This window comes from Aquarana catesbeiana, linkage group LG02 (assembly GCF_042186555.1).
Source record: "Aquarana catesbeiana isolate 2022-GZ linkage group LG02, ASM4218655v1, whole genome shotgun sequence".
In the NCBI taxonomy this organism is placed as follows: domain Eukaryota; kingdom Metazoa; phylum Chordata; class Amphibia; order Anura; family Ranidae; genus Aquarana; species Aquarana catesbeiana.
The window spans coordinates 522,260,284-522,281,207 of NC_133325.1; the positions used below are offsets into that span (position 1 = coordinate 522,260,284).

At 44.8% G+C, this 20,924-nt stretch overlaps 1 protein-coding gene across 2 annotated transcripts in view; it reads left to right on the plus strand.

Annotated features, from left to right (window-relative positions):
• The window catches only part of RBBP5 (RB binding protein 5, histone lysine methyltransferase complex subunit), a 156,966-nt gene extending 136,042 nt beyond the window's left edge, over positions 1–20,924 (plus strand). For both annotated transcript variants that reach the window (XM_073615818.1, XM_073615819.1), the window contains exon 14: positions 20,368–20,924. In XM_073615818.1, the coding sequence (XP_073471919.1) occupies positions 20,368–20,396 (29 nt within the window). In that variant the 3' untranslated portion in view covers positions 20,397–20,924. The remainder of the gene's footprint in view (positions 1–20,367) is intronic.

The window sequence follows — 20,924 nt, forward strand, 5'->3', positions numbered from 1 at the left end:
AGGTCAGGACAAGCCAGACCTCCCTCTCCCCAAGGTCTCTGTAGCACTCTCAGCGTAAATCTCAGGTGACCAGTGCCCCAGAGAAAAGATAGTAAAATGGTGTTTATGGGGCGAAATACTTTTTTTGGTATCCAGACAGGGGCACGTCTGAGAACATAGAGAAAGGCAGGCAGAAGCTTCATATTGAATAAATTAATTCTCCCAATTAGAGATGGGGAAATGTGCCTATGCCTTCAGTCTTGCCCTCGTCATTTGTAGCGGTGGCTCCAAGTTAAGAGTATAGTAGTCGGAGGTAGATGCGGAGATATAAATACCTAGGTATTTCATTTTGTCTGTCCATAGTAAAGGGAGGTTGGGATCTGCTACATCCTTCACGGGATTATCTATCGGTAAAATTTGGGATTTGTCCCAGTTTGCCTTGAGTCCCGAGCAGCTAGTGAAATTGGAAGGAATGGCCAGCGTCTCTTGAAGGGACTGGGCAGGGTCATTTAAGAAAAGAACAAGGTCATCTGCGTATAAAGCAACTTTCTCATGTATGGATCCCACTTATATGCCCCTTACCCTGTCCGCTTGTCTGAGGGCCAAGACAAGTTGCTCCATCATCAGAGCAAAGAGAGCCGGTGACAGTGGACAACCTTGCCTCGTACCTCTTCCAACAAAAAAGGGCGCTGATAGAGCAACATTAAGTTTTATCTGTGCTATCAGATCTTTATATAAAATGTCAATCCACCTGCGGAATTCTTCTCCGAAACCCATGACTTCTAGAAACGAAGACAAAAGGCCATGCCACCAAATCAAACGCCTTTTCAATGTCTAGTGTAACCATTACCCTAGTGGAGGACTCAGGAAGCTGAAAATGTGTAAACACACTACATAAATTTATATCTGTTGATTTCCCTGGCATGAAACCAGTCTGGTCTATATTAATCAGAGATGGGAGAATCGTCCGCAGCCTGGTTGCTAATATTTTTGTCAAGATCTTGAGGTCATAGTTTAGCAAAGAGATGAGCTTATAGGAAGCACAGTGGGATTTGTCTTTGCCGGGCTTAGGGATGAGGACTATATGTGCCTGATACATAGACAGGGGCAAGGACATTTGTTTTTTTACATTCAGAAAAGACCTTCAACAGTTTTGGTGCAATTAATGAGGCATACATTCGGTACCATTCACCAGGTAGGCCGTCTGGTCCCGGTGTTTTACCACTGGGGAATGAGCACCTCTATCTCCTTGGTGGTAAAATCTTTCTCCAAAAATTCAAGATCCTCCTGCGAAAGAGTGGGTAGATGCAAGGATTGCAAAAATTCCTTACGCCGGTCTTCAGGCCAGCCAGGGGCTGCCCTGTATACGTTTTCATAGAAGGATCTGAATTCATTTAGAATTAGCTTGGGAGCAGAGATCACCTGACCATCCAAACCACAGACTTCTGACACCACTGTCTGCATTTTAGAGTCTGCAACTAGATTCGACAGGAGTTTGCTGTTTTTGTCTCCAGACTCAAAGATCCTCCCTGCCAGTGAATTTAGATCCAAATGTGTGGCAGAGGCAAGATGTAGAGACAATGCTCTTCTTCAACCAGTCATCCACATCGGCCAGGGAGTTGAAGAACCTGACCATGCCATTGTGAGGGACCCGGAGAAAGCTGGTATACATGCTGTATTTATTGTCCTTTTCATGTAGGTGCTTACGGACCTCATTAAAGGACTTTCTCTTACGCTACAGCTCAGCCGAGAAATCCGGGAACAGTAGGACCAAGGAGTTGCCGTAAAGAAGTGAGGGGTTTTTGCGAGCTTCGGAGAGGATCCTGTCGCGGTCCGTGAAGTTAAGGAAGAGGACCCGGAAGGGTTGGGTACACGGTGGGCGCGCTCAACGACATAGGTCAGGGAGACATCCACGAGGCCTAGCAGTTTCTTGAAGAGCTCTTCTGCGAACTCTGCCAGTCGGTCGCCCTCTTCCCCCTCTGGGAGACCAAGGACTCGGACGTTGTTGCGTCTCGCCCTGTTTTCCCCGTCATCGGATTTAGCGACAAGCAGTTGCACCGTGCGTTGCAAATCCGCTATGGTGTTGGTGTGGGTAGCTGTAGGATCTTCAGTAGCAGAAATTCTGATTCAGTCAGCCTACCTCTTGATTTTATCCAGGTCGTTTTTAATGAGAATTCATTCTTCTGCAAGGTGGTCGATTCTCACTAGCATGGAGGTTTTGCTATGTTCAGTGGTGACCAGGATCACTGCAGTGCTATCCTGGGAGGAGGGGGCAGTCTCAGGCTCCATAGCTAGTTCAGCCAGCAGGGCCTGCAACCTCCCTATGAGAGAAGGGTCAGGCTGTGCAGCCATTACAGGGGGTGGGTGGCTTGGTGTGGGTGAGTTTTTGGCCCGGTTCTTAGGGCCCATGAATCTAAAGGGCAAGGGTTTGGTAAGATGGAGCAGGTGAGTGGTTAGCCTGCAACTTATGACAATGATCTGACAGGGGGGGCACACTGCACACACAACAGCCTTTGATTAGAGTTTAAACACTGCTGATTGTCATTCTCAATTCCTTGGATATCATTTTATATCCCTTTCCTATTTTATACAGTTTAACTACCCTTTCCCGCAGATCTTTTGATAACTCTTTTGCTTTCCTCATGACTCAGAATGTCATTGCAGCACTGGATGAAAGAAAGAAGGCTCTGTCAGGAGTCCAGAAAATCATTGACCTTTTATGCACACACTAATTACAAGCAAACACATCACAGGTGAGGATGGTTACCTTTAATAGCCATTCAAACCCCTTTGTGTCAACTTGTGTGAATGTTATAAGGCCAAACTCACCAGGGTATGTAAACTGTTGATTTGGCCACTCTTAATGTTGCTGCTGTCTCTCTGATAGAATTGTTTTTGAAGCCTCACAATGGCCTGTTCCACTTGCATGGACAGCTCCTTTGAACACATGATGTAGGTTCACAGCAATAGATTACAAATGCAAATACCACACTTAGAATCAACTCTAGACCTTTTACCTGCTTGGTACGTTGGCCAATTTAAGAGCGATGGGGGTGCGCGCGCCGCTAGAGCCAATACACGTGGCTGGTGGCCACGCTGTCTGCCGGCCACCCGTGATCACTCCACAGAGAGGCAGAATGTGGATCTGTGTATGTAAACAAACAGATCCCCTTTCTGACGGGTGTAGCGAGAGATCTGCTGTTCCTAGTGATTACAAACCACGATCTCTCTCCTCCTCAAGTCAGTACACTGCTCCCACAGTTAGAAACACCTCCCTAGGGAACACTTAACCCCTTGATCGTCCCCTAGTGTTAACCCCTTCCATGCCAGTGACATTTATACAGTAATCAATGGCTATTTTAAGCGCTGATCTCTGTATAAATGTCAATGGTCCCACAAAAGTGTCCGATCTGTCCACCGCAATGTCGCAGTCCCGCTAAAAATCGCAGATCGCTGCCATTAGTAGTAAAAGATAAATAATCAAAAGGGCATAAATCTATCCCCTATTTTGTAGACACTATAACTTTTGCGCAAACCAATCAATATACGCTTATTGCGATTTATTTTATTTTTTTTTTTACCAAAAATATGCAGAATACTGATGAAGAAATTTCATTTTTTTTTTTTTTTACTTTTTTTTTTTGGGGGGGGGGGGGGGGATATTTATTATAGCAAAAAGTAAAAAATATTGTCTTTTTTGTTTTTTTCAAAATTGTCGGTTTTCTTTGTTTATAGCACAAAAAATAAAAACCGCAGAGGTGATAAAATATCACCAAAAGAAAGCTCTATTTCTAAAAGTGTCAAAAATAAAACACAATACACAGGTTTTTAACCACTTCAATACAGGGCACTTATACACCTTCCTGCCCAGACCAATTTTCAGCTTTCAGCGCTGTCGCATTTTGAATAAGAATTGCGCGGTCGTGCTACACTGTACCCGAACAAAATTTTTATCATTTTGTTCCCACAAATAGAGCTTTCTTCTGGTGGTATTTTATGACCTCTGCGGTTTTTATTTTTTGCTAAACAAATAAAAAAAGACAGAAAATTTTGAAAAAAATAGTTTTGCTTTTGTTTCTGTTAAAAAATTTTGTAAATAAGTAAGTTTTCTCTTTCACTGATGGGCACTGATAAGGCGGCACTGACAGGCACTTATAAGGCAGCACCGATGAGGTGGCACCAATGAGCGGGCACTGATGATGGGCACTGATGGGTGGCACTGATGCAGCACTGATGGGCATTGATAGGCGGCACTGATGGGCACTCATGGGTGACACTGGTGGGCACTGATAGGCGACACTGATGGGCACTGAAAGGCTGCAAAGATGGGTTCTTATTGGGTGGCACTGATAGGCGACACTGATGGACACTGATAGGCGGCACTAATGGACACATAGGCGGCACTGATAGGCGGCACTGCTGGGCAGTGATGGGTACTGATACGCGGCACTGATATGAGGCACTGATAGGCATCCCTGGTAGCACTGGCAGTGGTAGGCATTGTGAGTGGGCACTGATTGGCAGCTGCCTGGGCATTGATTGGCAGCTGCCTGGGCACAGATTAGTATTTCCCTGGGGGTCTAGGGGGCATACCTGGTGGTCCAGTGTGGATAGCCATCCTGTTGGCCCTGGGCAGCTTCCCTGGTGGTCCTGGGTGGGATCCGAGGGGGGCTGTGCTGATAAACAATCAGCACAGACCCCCCTGTCAGGAGATCAGCTGATCGTCTCTCCTCTACTAGCGTCTGTCAGACGCAAGTGAGGAAAAGCTGATCACCGGCTCTTCCTATTTACATCGTGATCAGCGGTGATTGGACATGGCTGATCATGTGGTAAAGAGTCTCCGTCAGGGACTCTTTACCTAGATCGGAGTTGCGGTGTGTCAGACTGACACACGGCAGCAGCGATCGCCGCGATGCGCGCCCCAGGGGCGTGCAGAGGCTTAATATCCTGATCACGCCATATGACGTCCAGTCAGGTTATTAAAACCACTTTGCTGCCATCATTTTGCTATATGGCGGGCGGCAAGTGGTTAAAGCAGTTTATTAAGGCAGCTCCGTCTCTTCCACTCTCTTCTCCCCTCTCCGGCTCTTCTGTGTACTCCGCTGACATCTTCTGCCTCTGTCGGTTCTTCTCCCCTCTCTGGTTCTTCTCCACCCTTTCTCCGGTTCTTCTCCCTCTGTCCGCTGTCTTCTGCCGGGTCTCCTCCGCTGTCTTCTCCCACTTTTGTTAGCTCTTTTGCCTGGTCTTCTCACTCTGTTCTTCCGATGTTGACTCGATGCTCTCTCCCACTCTAATGCTGGGTGCGCGGTGTGCCACTACTTATATTGACATGGGGCAGGGTCACCGGGTGATGTCACATGGAGGCCCCGTCCCTTATGATGTCACTGCCCAGGGCATGATGGGGCAGTGACGTCGTAAGGGGCGGGCCTCCGATGACTATGCCCCATGCCAATATAAGTAGTGGCACACCACGCACCCAGGATTAGAGTGGGAGAGAGCATCGAGTCAACATCAGAAGAAGTACAGAGGGGGAAGAAGACAGCAGAGAAGACCCAGCAAAAGAGCGAGAAGATATCGGAGAAGACTCGGACAGCGGAGTAGACATCGGACAGAGGGAGAAGAACCGGAGAGGGCTAGAAGACGAGAGCGGAGAAGACCCGGCAGAGACAGAAGAGCCAGAGAGGGGAGAAGAAATCGGAAGAGGCGACGGAGCTGCCTTAAAAAAATTACTTTAAAAACATGTGTAATGTGTTTTATTTTTGAAACTTTTTTTTTAGGTGAATGGGTAGGGGTACAATGTACCCCATACTCATTCACATAGGGTGGGGGACCGGAATCTGGGGGCCCCCTTGTTAAAGATTCAGATTCTGATAAGCCCCCGCCCGCAGACCCCGACTACCAACGGCCAGGGTTGTCGGGAAGAGGTCCTTTTCCTCATCAATATGGGGACAAGGTGCTTTGGGGTGGGGGGCGCAAGGTCCCCCTGCCTCAAAGCACCCACCCCCCATGTTGAGGGCATGCGGCCCGGTACTGTTCAGGAGAAGCGGCGCTCGCTCGTCCCCACCCCCTTTCCTGACCTGCTGGGCTGTGTGCTCGGATAAGGGTCTGGTATGGATTTTCCCTGAAAATCCATACCAGACTGAAGGACCTGGTATACTCTTGGAGGGGGAACCCATGCCTTTTTTTTTTTTTTTTTTTACATTGTGTGTGGAGTTCCTCCTAAAGATTCATACCAGACACAGTGCTTGGTATTGTCGGGAATCAAAGTTGGATCCCTGTTCATTGAAGTTCATTCAAGTCGCAGGGCAAAGTCTGATCCAAAGTGGTACAACTGTCGTGTCATACCAGTGTGAACCTGGCCTAAGTGGGGCAAATCCTTTCGGTCCTTGTGTTAATTGATTAAGAAATAAGGAAGGAGTGGCCCACACCTGGCCATCAAACAGCTTTTGATTCAATTGTCCAATTACTTTTGGTTCCTTGAAAAGGGGGATGGCTATTAGCTGTAATTCCTAAACCCTTCCTCTAATTTGGATGTACATACCCTCAAATTAAACCTTATACATAGCTTGAATATGTTGTGTAAAGTACCTGAATAAAAACTAAAATTGTGTCCAAATATATATGTATATGCACCTAACTGTGTGTATGTGTGTGTGTGTGTGTATATATATATGTATGTGTGTGTGTATATGTATGTATGTATATATATATATATATATATATATATATATATATATATATATATATATATATATATATATATATATATATATAATCTATAAAGAGATAATCTTTATAGAGAAAAAAAAAATATATATATATATATATATATATATATTTTTTTTTTTTTTTTTTTTCTATAGAGAGAGAGATAATAAAAATATATATCCTGGGATGGGAGCAGCGATATCTCGATCATAGCTGCAGTGATGGCCAAGGTATCATTCTTTAGTGCTGGCAATTCTCTACTAAGTAAAAATGATCTGATTGGCTGTATCCATTTTACTTTTACAGGCAGTAGAAAGACACCACCTGCCTTTACTGGGCTCTCTCATCCCAACGGGGAGCCCAGTACTGATGTGACTCGTTTCATCAGATTCCCTAGGCAGCATGAGAGGAACTTCAGTTGTTCCTCCCACTCTGTGACATCAGAAACCAGAAGCCACAAGGATTTTGTCACTTCCAGCTGTGGTGTGTTTGTTTAAAAGCCATTACTGGTTTGTAAAGCATCTGATCAGTTTAATCAGATGATTTGTAGGACAGAGGAGAGATCTGGGGTCTAATAGATCCTAGAGCTCTACATAGAGAAGACCTGTCATGACCCATGTTGTGATAGCAGTAAAGTTCAATAAAGAAAAATAAACATACAGTGTCTGAGAAACACTGGCTAATATTTGTAACAGAAGAGGATCCAGGATGAGAGTTTAGGAGGATTACAGAGGACACTGAAGAACCCGAGAGTGTTGAGATCTAAAAGCGAGGCTGACTCTTTTTATACAGAAGAGGGCCATTCATCTCTGGTGAGTGTGGAAACATAGGGAGGTAACGAGTGTTGCACGAGACTAATTCTTTAGATGGACGTTAAGAAACACTGCACTGGTAGACTATTTCATATAATGGTGCAAAGTGAAAAACTGAGACTTTCGATATACTTTTTCACTATTGAAATTTATGTGGTTGTGGTTTTGTGGGTAGAAAATGAGAATACAGGGTAATGTAGAGAGAGCACTGTAATTATATGGTTTACTAAATGTCAGAATAGGCCTGGACTGGAGGTGGTTTAAAGAACACAACAGAAATGGAAATACTTCAAATTGACTGTGTGCAAACACACTGCAAAAAACATTCCCGTAGGAAACAAGTTTAAAAGACTAAAAATGAAACCATGTGGCTCAGGTCCAAAGTTAAAATGGCTATATATAGTAAGAAAAGAGCATTTAAAATATAAAAATGAAGAAGCAATATTCTCATTTAAAAGTTACAAATAATAATACCAAATATGTAAAAAGGAAATCAAAATAAAAGAAAATGAACGATAGATTGCAAAAGAGAGTAGGACAAACCTCAAAAAATCCCTAAATATATTAATAATAAAAAGGTCAGGTCTGAGCATGTAGGCCCTTTTACAAGATAATTTTGAGTTGGTGACTAGGAAAAAGAGAAGGCAAATGTATTAACTACCTTCTACAGCTCTGTGTATCCAAAGGAAAATGGAGGAGCTCAAGTTCTTAATGGTAGTAATATTGAAATAGCTCCAAATGATCTACAGTGCCACAAAAGTGGCATAGTCCAGAAAAACAAACAAAATAAAAGTTAATAAAGCACCTGGACCTTTTTCTATTTGTTTTTAGAGAATCTGCGATGGCTGGCATGGTACTGGCGTTAGGCCAAAGTGGGTGCCTATACAGTGGGGAAAATAATTATTTGATCCCCTGCAGATTTTGCAAGTTTTGCCCACTTACAAAGAAATGAAGGGTCTATAATTTTTATCATAGGTCAGGTGTATTTTAACCCTTGTGCTGCCAGGTTAACAGCTGGGGGTTATACACACAATCCGGTGGCTGCAGCCACCAGGATTGTGTGCGAAACTGATAGGCAGACTCCTGCCTGTCCGGTGAGAGCATTTGTGCGGCTCCGCTGGCGCCCGATCGCTCTCACACACCCCTGGTACCGGCGCCACCTCCCTGCCGCCGCGCTCCGCTTACCAGGTTCCGCTTGCCCATTGGCAGGCCCGGGACCTCCATGGCAGCTGTCGGCAAAAGGAGGGGAAGGAGAAGAGCGGATACACGTCCGCTCTCCTCCCCTTTTTTGTGTGACCCGGAAAGCGACGTCTCTTACGTCACTTTCGGGTCAAACTCTCGGTGTCCCCGGCTAGCTCAGCCGGGAAATAATGTTTTGCAACACGATCTGCATTGCAAAACATTTAGTGGAGTACAGGGAGACATGCGGGGTCTTTCAGACCCTGCATATCTCAATAAAGAGTACCTGTCACTTTTTATCGCCTATGTGATGTTAAAAAATAAAGTTGCACATAAAATCCCCCTCCCCAAACCAAAAAATTGAGGCCCCTCCCCACCCCTACATATACACACGCACGAATGTAAACACATGCGTCTGGGCGCCTACGCCTGAAAATATAGATTGCAATACACATGTGCGCCGTGCATGCTGAAGTGAGCAATAATTCTAACACAAGTCGTCCTCCGTAACACTAAATTGATACCTATAGGGGGCTTTTGAAGAGTCACCTATAGAAAATATAGGGTACTGAAGTTTGACGCCATTTCACGGGAGCACAAAAATTTAAGGTTTGGCATGTTGGGTATCTATTTACTTGGTGCAACCTCGTCTTTTGTAATTTACCAAAAATTTGGGTCATTTATTGCGTGTGTTTGCCCTAAAATTCACATTGTTGTGTTTTTTACTGAGATTTTGCGTTTCCTAGACCTTTGTGGTAATATCGTGTGACATAAAAATCGACCACTATTTTATTCTCTAGGATATCTGCTTTTTAGAAAATATATAATATTTGTGTAATCTTCAGGCCTAAAATTATTTTTTAAACGTGCGAAAACGGCTCTGGCAGCGAAAGGGTTAAATGATAGAGACAGAATATCAACCAAAAATCCAGAAATTATTATACAAATGTTGTTATCATTTGAGTTGCAGTTCAGTGAGTAAAATAAGTATTTGATCCCCAAGCAAAACATGACTTAGTACTTGGTGGAGAAACCCTGGTTGGCAAGAACAGAGGTAAGAAGTTTCTTGTAGTTGGTGACCAGGTTTGCATACATCTCACGAGTGATTTTGGTCCACTCCTTTTTTTTTTTTTTTTTTTTTTTTATTGTTTATTTATTTATTTTTTACAGATCTTCTCTAGAGCCTTAAGGTTTCTTGGCTGTCGCTTGACAAATCAAAGCTTCAGCTCCCTTCATAAATTTTCTGTAGGATTAAAGTGGATGTGAACCCTCACATATACCCAGTGAAGTGAACAGCCTCAGATGATACACAGGGATGAAACAAATCTCCCTACATAAGTTTTACTTGTATATCTGCTGTCTTCAGCTTTATATACTGTTTAAAAAGTGCACATCCTGTTATATTTTCTCTTCCTGATTACCACTGCAGTGATGGCTGGACATACAGCCAAGACAGCTGATTGGAGGAAAGGCGCACACCCCCTCTCCTCATAGGTAGAGACTTTCAGCTCTGTCCCTTGTATTGTTCAGGCCTCTGCTAATCTATAGCATCCTCCCCAACACAAAACTCAAGGCTGCTTTTATCATATGTGACGGAGAGCGTGTCAGGAGTTCTCAGGCTGATAACAGAAGAACAGAGCAGGAGACCGCTACGGGACATAGTGTTTTGAAGAGAGATAAAACACTGCAGATATATGTGCCCAGCTCAAATGTCATAAATCTGGTGTACATCCACTTTAACCACTTCAGCCCCGGAAGATTTGGCTGCTGAATGACCGGGCAATTTTTTGCGATTCAGCACTGTGTCGCTTTAACTGACAATTGCGCGGTTGTGCGACGCTGCTCCCAAACAAATTTTACGTCCTTTTTTTCCCCACAAATAGAGCTTTCTTTTGGTGGTATTTGATCGCCTCTCTGGTTTTTATTTTTGCGCTATAAACAAAAAAAAGTGCCAATTTGGAAAAAAAAAAAAACGATTTTGTACTTTTTGCTATAATAAATATACCCATTTAAAAAAAAAAAAAAGCTAATTTTTTCTCAGTTTAGGCCGATATGTATTCTTCTACATATTTTTGGTTTTCAAAAAATCGCAATAAGCGTATATTGATTGGTTTGCGCAAAAGTTATAGTGTCTACAAAATAGGGGATAGATTTATAGCATTTTTATTAGTTTTTTTTTTTTTTTACTAGTAATGGCGGCGATCTGCGATTTTTATCGTGACTGCGACATTATGGCGGACACATTAGACAATTTTGACACATTTTTTGGGACCAGTGGCATCTATACAGCATTTATAGACGTATGAGTGCTACCAGCATTGCCTGTCAGTGCTCAGACCATACGTTGCACACTGCATCAAATTGGTCTACGTGGCTGTCCTACCAGAAGGAAACCCAGACATCTCAAGTCTCCCACGAGCTGCGGGAGTCTCCCGCATTTGGTTGCAGGCTCCTGGACACCCGCGCGTGCAGGGCGATCTCCTGGCTAGACCTGTCACTCAGCCACAGACAGACAGAGCAGCCCGAGCGGCCAACTGGAGTACGGCCGCTCTGTCTGGCTGAGTGACAGGCGGATGTAGGCTGCGAGCTGAGGCAGAGGGGGGACAGCCCATACTACTGCATGGGTACTTTTTTTTTTTTTTTTTCCAATTCGGGTCGGTCCGACCAATACAGCAGGGAAGGAAAGGAGGAGGGTGGGCGGAGGCAGAGAGAAGACTGTGCGCCACCCGTGATCTGCAGGCTGTAGCAATTAAAAGAAAAACTTTCCCCAGTCAAGCAGACTCTTCACGTTCGGGTGCCGCTGCGCAGTGATATCCTGTGCGAGAAGTACATGACAGTTCTCTGCTTTAACAATCCGCTGGGCAGACCGGGACTGGTCATGTACTTGCCGCATAGGAGAGGCACCCGGAAGTAGAGAAAGAGTCCGTTTGACAGGGGAAAGTTTTTTTTTTTTTTCAGCATACAGATCACGGCGCCCAGTCTTCTCTCTACCTCTGCCCACCCCCTTCCTGCTGGGGAATTCTCTGACTGGGATGGATCCCCTGGCCCCAGCAGGTGCGGACCCCAGGCCCCAGCAACCAGACCCCAGGACCAACAGCCCAGCTCCAGCAGCCAGGCCCCAGGACCAGCAGCCCAGCTCCAGCAGCCAGACCCTTGGCCCCAGCAAGCAGACCATTGGCCCCAGCAGCCAGACCCCAGGACCAACAGCCCAGCTCCAGCAGCCAGACCCCAGGACCAACAGCCCAGCTCCAGCAGCCAGACCCCAGGACCAGCAGCCCAGCTCCAGCAGCCAGATCACAGGCTCCAGCAGCCAGACCCCAGGACCAGCAGCTGTGTGATCAGGCTGCATTTCATGGGCACTGGTATAGCTGCATTTAATTGGCACTGATCAGGTTGCATTTAATTGGAACTGGTACTGGGAAGCGAGTTTTTGCAGGTTGGGATGTCTGGAAACCCCTTCTAAAGATGATGCACAAGAAAGCCCGCAAACAGTTTGCTGAAGACACGCAGATTAAGAACATGGATTACTGGAACCATGTCCTGTGGTCTGATGAGACCAAGATAAATTTATTTGGTTCAGATGGTGTAAAGCGTGTGTGGCGGCAACCAGGTGAGAAGTACAGAGACAAGTGTGTCTTGCCTACAGTCAAGCATGGTGGTGGGAGTGTCATGGTCTGGGGCTGCATGAGTGCTGCCGTCACTGGGGAACTACAGTTCATTGAGGGAACCATGAATGCCATCAGTATTCTAACACAACAACCCCAAACACACCTCCAAGATGACCACTGCCTTGCTAAAGAAGCTGAGGGTAAAGGTGATGGACTGGCCAAGCATGTCTCCAGACCTAAACCCTATTGAGCACCTGTGGTGCATCCTCAAACGGAAGGTGGAGGCGCGCAAGGTCTCTAACATCCACCAGCTCTGTGATGTCGTCAAGGAGGAGTGGAAGACGACTCCAGTGGCAACCTGTGAAGCTCTGGTGAACTCCATGCCCAAGAGGGTTATGGCAGTGCTGGAAAATAATGGTGGCCACACAAAATATTGACACTTTGGGCCCAGTTTGGACGTTTTCACTTTATGCAGAACAAAAATACTTTTTTTTTAGATTTTCAGACGGTTCTTTGCCATGAGGTACCATGTTGAACTTCCAGTGACTAGTATATGAGAGTGAGAGCGATGACACCAAATTTAACACACCTGTTCCCCATTCACACCTGAGACCTTGTAACACTAACAAGTCTCATGCCACCGGGGAAGGAAAATGGCTAATTGGGCCCAATTTGGACATTTTCACTTAATGGTGTACTCGCTTTTGTTGCCAGCAGTTTAGACATTAATGGCTGCGTGTTGTTATTTTGAGGGGACAGCAAATTTACACTGTTGAACAAGCTGTACACGCACTACTTTACATTGTAGCAAAGTGTCATTTCTTCAGTGTTGTCACATGAATAGATATAAAATGTTACAAAAATGTGAGGGGTGTACTCGCTTTTGTGAGATACTGTATATACACTATATTGTCAAAAGTATTGTGATGCATGCCTTTACATGCACTTTAATGGCATCCCTGTCTTAGTCTGTAAGGTTCAATATTGAGTTGGCCCACCCTTTGCAGTTATAAACAGCTTCATCTCTTCTGGGAAAGCTGTCCACAAGGTTTAGGAGTGTGTCTATGGGAATGTTTGACCATTCTTCCAGAATTGCATTTGTGAGGTCAGACACTGATGTTGGACAAGAAGGCCTGGCTCGCAGTCTCTGCTCTAATTAATCCCAAAGGTATTCTATCGGCTTGAGGTCAGGAGTCTGTGCAGGCCAGTCAAGTTCCTCCACCCCAAATGCACTAATTCACGCTATATTGCCAAAAGTGGGCCACCACTCATTCATTTGGTGTGGATTTTTATTTTTTTTTACAGGGTTTGGGCTTGGCCCCTTAGTTCCAGAGATGCGCACTCTTAAGGCATCAGCATACCAAGACATTTTGGACAATTTTATGCTCCCAACTTTGTGGGAACAGTTTGGGGATGGCCGCTTCCTGTTCCAACATGGCTGCACACCAGTGCACAAAGCAAGGTCCATAAAGACCTGGATGAACGAGTTTGGAGTGGAGGAACTTGACTGGCCTGCACAGTCCTGACCTCAACACCGATAAAACACCTTTGGGATGAATTGGAGCATTTAATGCATTTGCCTTTTGTGCAATAGACACTAGGGGTCGAAGGCGCAATCAAGCGGAGTTTGGACACACAGGAATGCCAATCGGTAGGTCCGCCGGCCACCCACAATCATTCCCAGGAGTGGCAGAACGGTGATGTGCCTATGTAAACAAGGCAGATCACTGTTCTGACGGGAGAAGATGGAGATCTTGTGTTCCTGCTGAGCAGGAACACCTATCTCTGACTTCACCCAGTCAGAGCAACCCCCACACAGTTAGCAAGCACCAGCTAGGCACACAGTTAACCCTTTGATCGCCCCCGATGTTAACACCTTCCTTGCCAGTGTAAGTACAGTAACCGTGCATATTTTTAGCACTGTTCACTGTATTAGTGTCTCTGGTCCCCAAAAAGGCGTCAGTTAGTTGTCCGATTTGTATGTCGCAGCCCTGCAAAAAATCGCTGATCGCCGTCATCACTAGTATAAAAATAAATAAATAAATAAAAATTCCATAAAAATATCCCATAGTTTGTAAACGCTATAACTTTTGTGCAAACTGATCAATATTCGCTTATTGGGATTTTTTCCAAAAATATGTAGCTGAATACATATTGGCCTAAATTGATGAAGAAATTTGATTTTTTTTTTTAACCGGTTCCCGACCGGCGCACACCTATGTACGTCGGCAGAATGGCACGGCTGGGCAAATGGACTTGCAGCTACGTCCGTTTGAATTCCCCGCCGTGCCATTGCGTCCGCGCGCCGGCCGGGAGCTCCGTGAGTCGGGTCGTGGGTCCCGCGGACTTGATCGCCGCAGGGAAACCCGCGATCGCCTCACGGAGAGGATGAACGGGGAGATGCTGATGTAAACAGCATCTCCCCGTTCTGCCTAGTGACAAGTGTCACTGATCACAGCTCCCTGTCATCGGGAGCTGTGATCAGAGTAATGACACTGCTAGCCCATCCCCCTACAGTTAGTAATCACTCCCCTAGGACACACTTAACCCCTCCCCGCCCCTAGTGATTAACCCCTTAACTGCCAGTGTCATTTACACAGTAATCAGTGCATTTTTAATCGCACTGATCGCTGTATAAATGACAATGGTCCCAAAAATGTCCGACATGGCCGCCATAACATTGCAGTCACAATAAAAATCGCTGATCGCTGCCATTACTAGTAAAAAAAAAATTATTAATAAAAATGCCACAATATTAAAAAGAGTTTTCTATCAGATAGGGAAGCGGCTAGGGATGGAAAAGATGCATGCGCCGATAAAGGTAAACACCTGACCTTTTAGATAGATTTGTATAAATGGGTGGTGCTGCGCTAATTAGCTCAGCACCACCCATTTATACAAAAATGCCACAATACTATTTAGTAAACGCTATAACTTTTGCGCAAACCAATCAATAAACGCTTATTGCGATTTTTTTTTTTTTTTTTTTTTTTTACCAAAAATATGTAGAAGAATACGATCAGCCTAAACTGAGGAAAAAAAATGTTTTTTTTATATATTTTTTGGGGATATTTATTATAGCAAAATGTAAAAAATGCGTTTTTTTCAAAATTGTCACTCTTGTTTATAGCGCAAAAAATAAAAAACGCAGAGGTGATCAAATACCACCAAAAAAAAGACGTCAATTTTGTTTGGGAGCCACGTCGCACGACCGCGCAATTGTCAGTTAAAGTGACGCAGTGCCGAATTGCAAAAAACGCTCTGGTCAGGAAGGGGGTAAAATCTTCCGGGGCTGAAGCGGTTAAAAATTTTATTAGATATGTTTTATAGCAAAAAGTAAAAAATACTGTTTTGTTTGTTTTTTTTTTTCAAAATTGTCGCTCTTTTTTTGTTTAGTGCAAAGGATAAAAACTGCAGAGGCTCCCGCTGCTGTCAATCAAAGTCAGTGAGCCAATGAGGAGAGAGAGGGGGGGGCAGGACCGAGCCACGGCTCCATGCCTGAATTAATGGACACAGAGCAGCAGCTTGGCTTGGGTGCCCCATAGCAAGCTGCTTACATTGGGGGCAGGAGGGAGGGGTCAGGAGCATCGGTGAGGGACCAGAGAAGAGGAGGATCAGTGCTGCTCTGTGCAAAACCACTGCACAGAGCAGGCAATTGTAACATGTTTGTTATTTTTAAACAAAAAAAAACAAGACTTTGTTATTATTTTAAGGAATAGTAATAAGGTGCAAATTATCACAAGATGGTATATAATTTGTAAATCCAATGGCTTTCCTGATTGCAATGAATGATTTGCTGATTCCATCAGTGTCTGAAAAAATGGGATGGAATCATCTGCAGTGCAGAAAATGTAGGATCCTTCACATTTGTATTGTGTTTGCCGTCAAATGTAGTGTTTTTTTTTTGTTATGGATATATGTATATATTTGAATTTCCATAGTTTGGCCACAGTTGTACTTTGACTGTCTAATTTAATTCCTAAATACCAATCTCTTACGTTTAGCTTTTTAAATTTAGTTTGAAATTTCTTGTTCATAACAAATCAGAGATTGGTAGGATGCAAACAAATTATGAATGTACTGAATGATTGGGCCACCTGGCACTAGGATTGAACCCAGGTAGCCTGATCTTCATTAGACTGTGCAAGTGATAGCTCACAAATGAAGGATTGAGGAGCAAGGCAGTCTGACGAGTTTTAAACGTGCCAGTGAACATTAAAAAAAAAAAAAAAAAACATGAAAAGGTAGGCACTGTCTTCTAATCTTTTTAGGGGCATTGTTCGTTTTTTGGTAATGTCCACCTGGCTGGCAAAATCAAGGTGTATGACAGTTGAGCTGGAATTCTGAAATGTGAAGTAAACAATGGATATTTAATGACACAACAATTATTTGAGTACTAGCCTCATGATGATCCTTGACAGGCGAATGGCCAAGTTTACTTAGCTTTTAGTAGCATTTTTTTTAAGCAGTTCCAAATTAATTGCCATGACTAAAGTATGATGAAAATGATTCAGATTGGTGCAAAAATAATAGTGTAGAAATTAACTGAGCAGGATGTGCAGATTTGTCTGTTCTTGATTAACCACTTCCCGTCCGCCATATAACATAATGACATGCACAAAGTGGTTAAGTTCTCCTGACTGGACATATGAAAAAAAAGCAGGATACACACCAACTCCGATCGTGGTAAAGAGCCTATGACATAGGCTCTTTACCACGTGATCAGCTGTGTACAATCACAGCTGATCACAGCGTGTAACCAGGAAGTGCTGGTAATCGTCTTTCCTCGGTTCGTGCTGACAGGAGAGCCGATCGGGGGCTCCCCTGTCAGAGGGGGCTCTGTGCTGATAATCAGCACATGGATTATCAGCTCAGCCCCCATCAGAGGTCCCCACCACATCTGCCAATCACTGTCCATCAGCTGCCTGTCAGTGCCCACCAAAATGCCCATCAGTAACACCTGTCAGTGCACTTCACAGATGCAAGCAGTGCCCATCAGTAATGCCTTTCAGTACCTCCTCATCACTGCCGCCTATCAGTGCCACATATTGGTGCCTCCTCATCAGTGCCGCCTCATCAGTGCCTGTCTGTGAGTAAACAAAATTTTATAACGGAATGAAGAAAAACCTTTTTTTTTTTTTCTTTAAATCAGTATTTATTTTTAGTTTGTTTAGCAAAAAATAAAAACCCCAGTGGTGATCGAATGCCACCAAAGAAAACTCTATTTGTGGGAAGAAAATGAAAAATTCAGTTTGAGAACAGTGTTGCATGACTGCCCAATTGTCATACATAATGTGACAGCGCTGAAAATTTGTGCTTAGCAGGAAGGGGGGGAAGTGCCCTGTATTGAAGTGATTAAGCAGGCAAAAAACAATGTGAAGGTGTATTTTTCTTGTTTCGGTTTTAAACACTTTAATTAGACCTTGCCTAGCTGAAATACGTTTGTTGCTGTTGAAACAAAAAAAAAAAAAAATCATAGGGCAACCTATCTCCTGTGGGACCATTGCAAAGAATTTGCACTGACATATATTGAAGTTGATTTACTAAAACTAGAGAGTGCAAAATCTGGTGCAGCTGCAGATGGTAGCCAATCAGCTTCTAACTTCAGCTTGTTCAATTAAGCTTTGACAATAAGGCCGGGTTCACACTAGTGCGAGAAACGCTCCGACATTGGGAGCTCATGTCGCATAACGTGTGAAAATCAATGTTTCCCTATGGGAGCCGTCCTAACTGGTCCGACATAAGTCGGTCCTACTTTAAAAATTCTCCCTGTACTACTTTGGTCCGACTTTGATCCTACTTCAGCCCATTGACTATCATTGAAGTCGGATCAAAGTCGGATCGCCGTCTCGCATGATCCAACTTTGGCATGCGACTTGTGCTCAGATGATCTTGAGGGGGAACTCCGCGCCAAATTTTAAATAAAAACTGGCATGGGTTCCCCCTCCAGGCCCTTGGGTCTGGTATGGATTTTAAGGGGAGCCCCCTACACCGAAAAAACGGCGTGGGGGTCCCCTCAAATCCATACCAGACCCTTATCCGAGCATGCATCCCGGCCGGTCAGGAAAGGGGGTGGGGACGAGCGAGCACCCCCCCCCCTCCTGAACCGAACTACGCCGCATGCCCTCAACATGGGAGGGTGGCACCTTGTCCCCATGTTGATGAGGACAAGGGCCTCTTGGTTGTCGGGGTCTGCGGGCAGGGGGCTTATCGGTTCCCGGGAGCCCCCTTTTAATAAGGGGACCCCCAGATCCCGGCCCCCTACCCTATGTGAATGAGTATGGGGTACATCTTACCCCTACCCATTCACCTAGGAAAAAAGTGTCAAAAAAAAAACAAACTAGACAGGTTTTTAAATTAATTTATTTAGCAGCTCCGGGGGTCTTCTTCTGACTTTGGGGTCTCTTCCTTCTTTTCCGCGCTCTCTGGCCTCTTCTCCGCGCTCTCCAGTTCTTCTCCCGCTGTCCGGTATCTTCTGCCGGGCTCCTCCGCTATCTTCTGCTCTTTTGCCCGCTCTTTTGCTAGCGGTGGCCCGGTCTTCTCCGCCGTCTTCTTCCCTCTTCTCTTCTTCCGATGTTGACACGACGCTCTCTCCCACTAATGCCGTGTGCACGGTCCGCAACAACTTATATAGGGATGGGGCGTGGTCCGGTGACCCCGTCCCTTATCACGTCACAGTCCCAGGGCATGATGGCATTGTGACATAATAAAGGGCGGGGTCACCGGGCGACATCACCCAGTGACCACGCCCCATCTCTATATAAGTCGTTGCGGACTGCGCACACAGCATTACAGTGGGAGAGAGCGTCGTGTCAACATTGGAAGAAGAGAAGAGGGAAGAAGACGGCGGAGAAGACTGGGCCACCGCTAGCAAAAGAGCAGAAGATAGCGGAGGAGCCCGGCAGATTATACCGGAGAGCGGGAGAAGAACCGGAGAGCGCGGAGAAGAAGGAAGACACCCCGAAGTTGGAAGAAGACCCCCTAATAAACCTGCCTAATAATTTATTTTAAAAACCCGTCTAGTGTGTTTTTTTTATTGACACTTTTTTTTTTTTTTTTTTTTTTTTTTTAGGTAAATGGGTAGGGGTACGATGTACCCCATACTCATTCACATAGGGTGGGGGGCCGGGATCTGGGGACCCCCCTATTAAAGGGGGCTCCCGGATTCCGATGAGCCTCCCGCCCGCAGACACTGACAACCAACGGCCAGGGTTGTCGGGAAGAGGCCCTTGTCCTCATCAACATGGGGACAAGGTACTTTGGGGTGGGGGGGGTACAGGGTGACCCCCTGCCCCAAAGCACCCACCCCCCCATGTTGCGGGCGTGCGGCCTGGTACGGTTCAGGAGTGGGGGGGCGTTCGATCGTCCCCACCCCCTTTCCTGACCGGCCGGGCTGCATGCTCAGATAAGGGTCTGGTATGGATTGGGGGGGACCCCCACGCCGTTTTTTCGGTGTAGGGGGTGCCCCTTAAAATCCATACCAGACCCAAGGGCCTGGTATGCTCTTGGAGGGGGAAGCCATGCCGGTTTTTTTCAATTTAAAATTTGGCGTGGAGTTCCCCCTCAAAATTCATACCAGTGCCTGGTATTGGCGGGGATCCAAGTCGGATCCCCGTTCATTGAAAGTCGGATGCATGTCGGCTTCAAGTCGCAGGGCAAAGTCGGTTCCAAAGTAGGACAGCTGTGGTGTCACACCAGTGTTAACCCGGCCTGAAGCCTGGAAGCATGTAGAGTTGTGCCAGATTTTACACTCTCCAGTTTTAGTATGTCAATAGGTATCTTCTTCAGATCCAGATCTCAACCCCATTGCTTTTCCAAATTAATGCAATATGAAATCTCTTTAGTGGTATAATATAAGGAATGCAGCTGAAGCAACTGTTCCTTGTAATATTTTCATAGTAAAGCAACTAAGGTTTATTTTTACATTTGTTTCATTATAATATCCACCTACCCTCTTCACGTTAGTTGTGTGCAACTAACTGATTGTTATATTGCTTTGCTGCTTCATCCCTTTTGCTACTTTATTTTTGTTCTGCTTTTTTTCTTTATTTTTTTTTTACTTTTTGTCTGTTTACTTTCAGGAGGTGGTGCCATTTCTGAGCTCCTATGAGCTTCTCTGTATGATTCTTGAAAATCTACAATAATTTGTCGCCCTGAAGTTCCCATTAAACTTGGACTGATCCATTCCAGTGACAATAAACGGGATATTCTCGTAAATATGTCATTCGTTCGAACAAGGAGCAATAGAAACCTTGTGTTTTAATAACAGACATACTTTTAATATATGAAGCTGTGGATTTATCAAAAGGTATATTTGGATACATTGGAACCATATTTCCCGCATTGCTTTGCCAGAATGAAAACATTTGATTCAGTTTTACTTTGACACCAGTTGACAGTTTGTTGGACCTTTCTTGCTTTTTATACAAGTGGAATATCTGTTTGACTCCCTCTTTCTTAGCCAATAAAAGAAATCAACATTGTATGAAAATGGAGAATCAGATGTGAAAAATCAGCCTTCTCTAATCTTCATTAAAGAAAGAAAGGATTCTGGCATTTTTGGTTTTATATTTTTGATCCCATGGATTTCTCTCTGTCCCTCAGAGGTGGGGAAATAAAACTGCCTTGTATTTGTTTA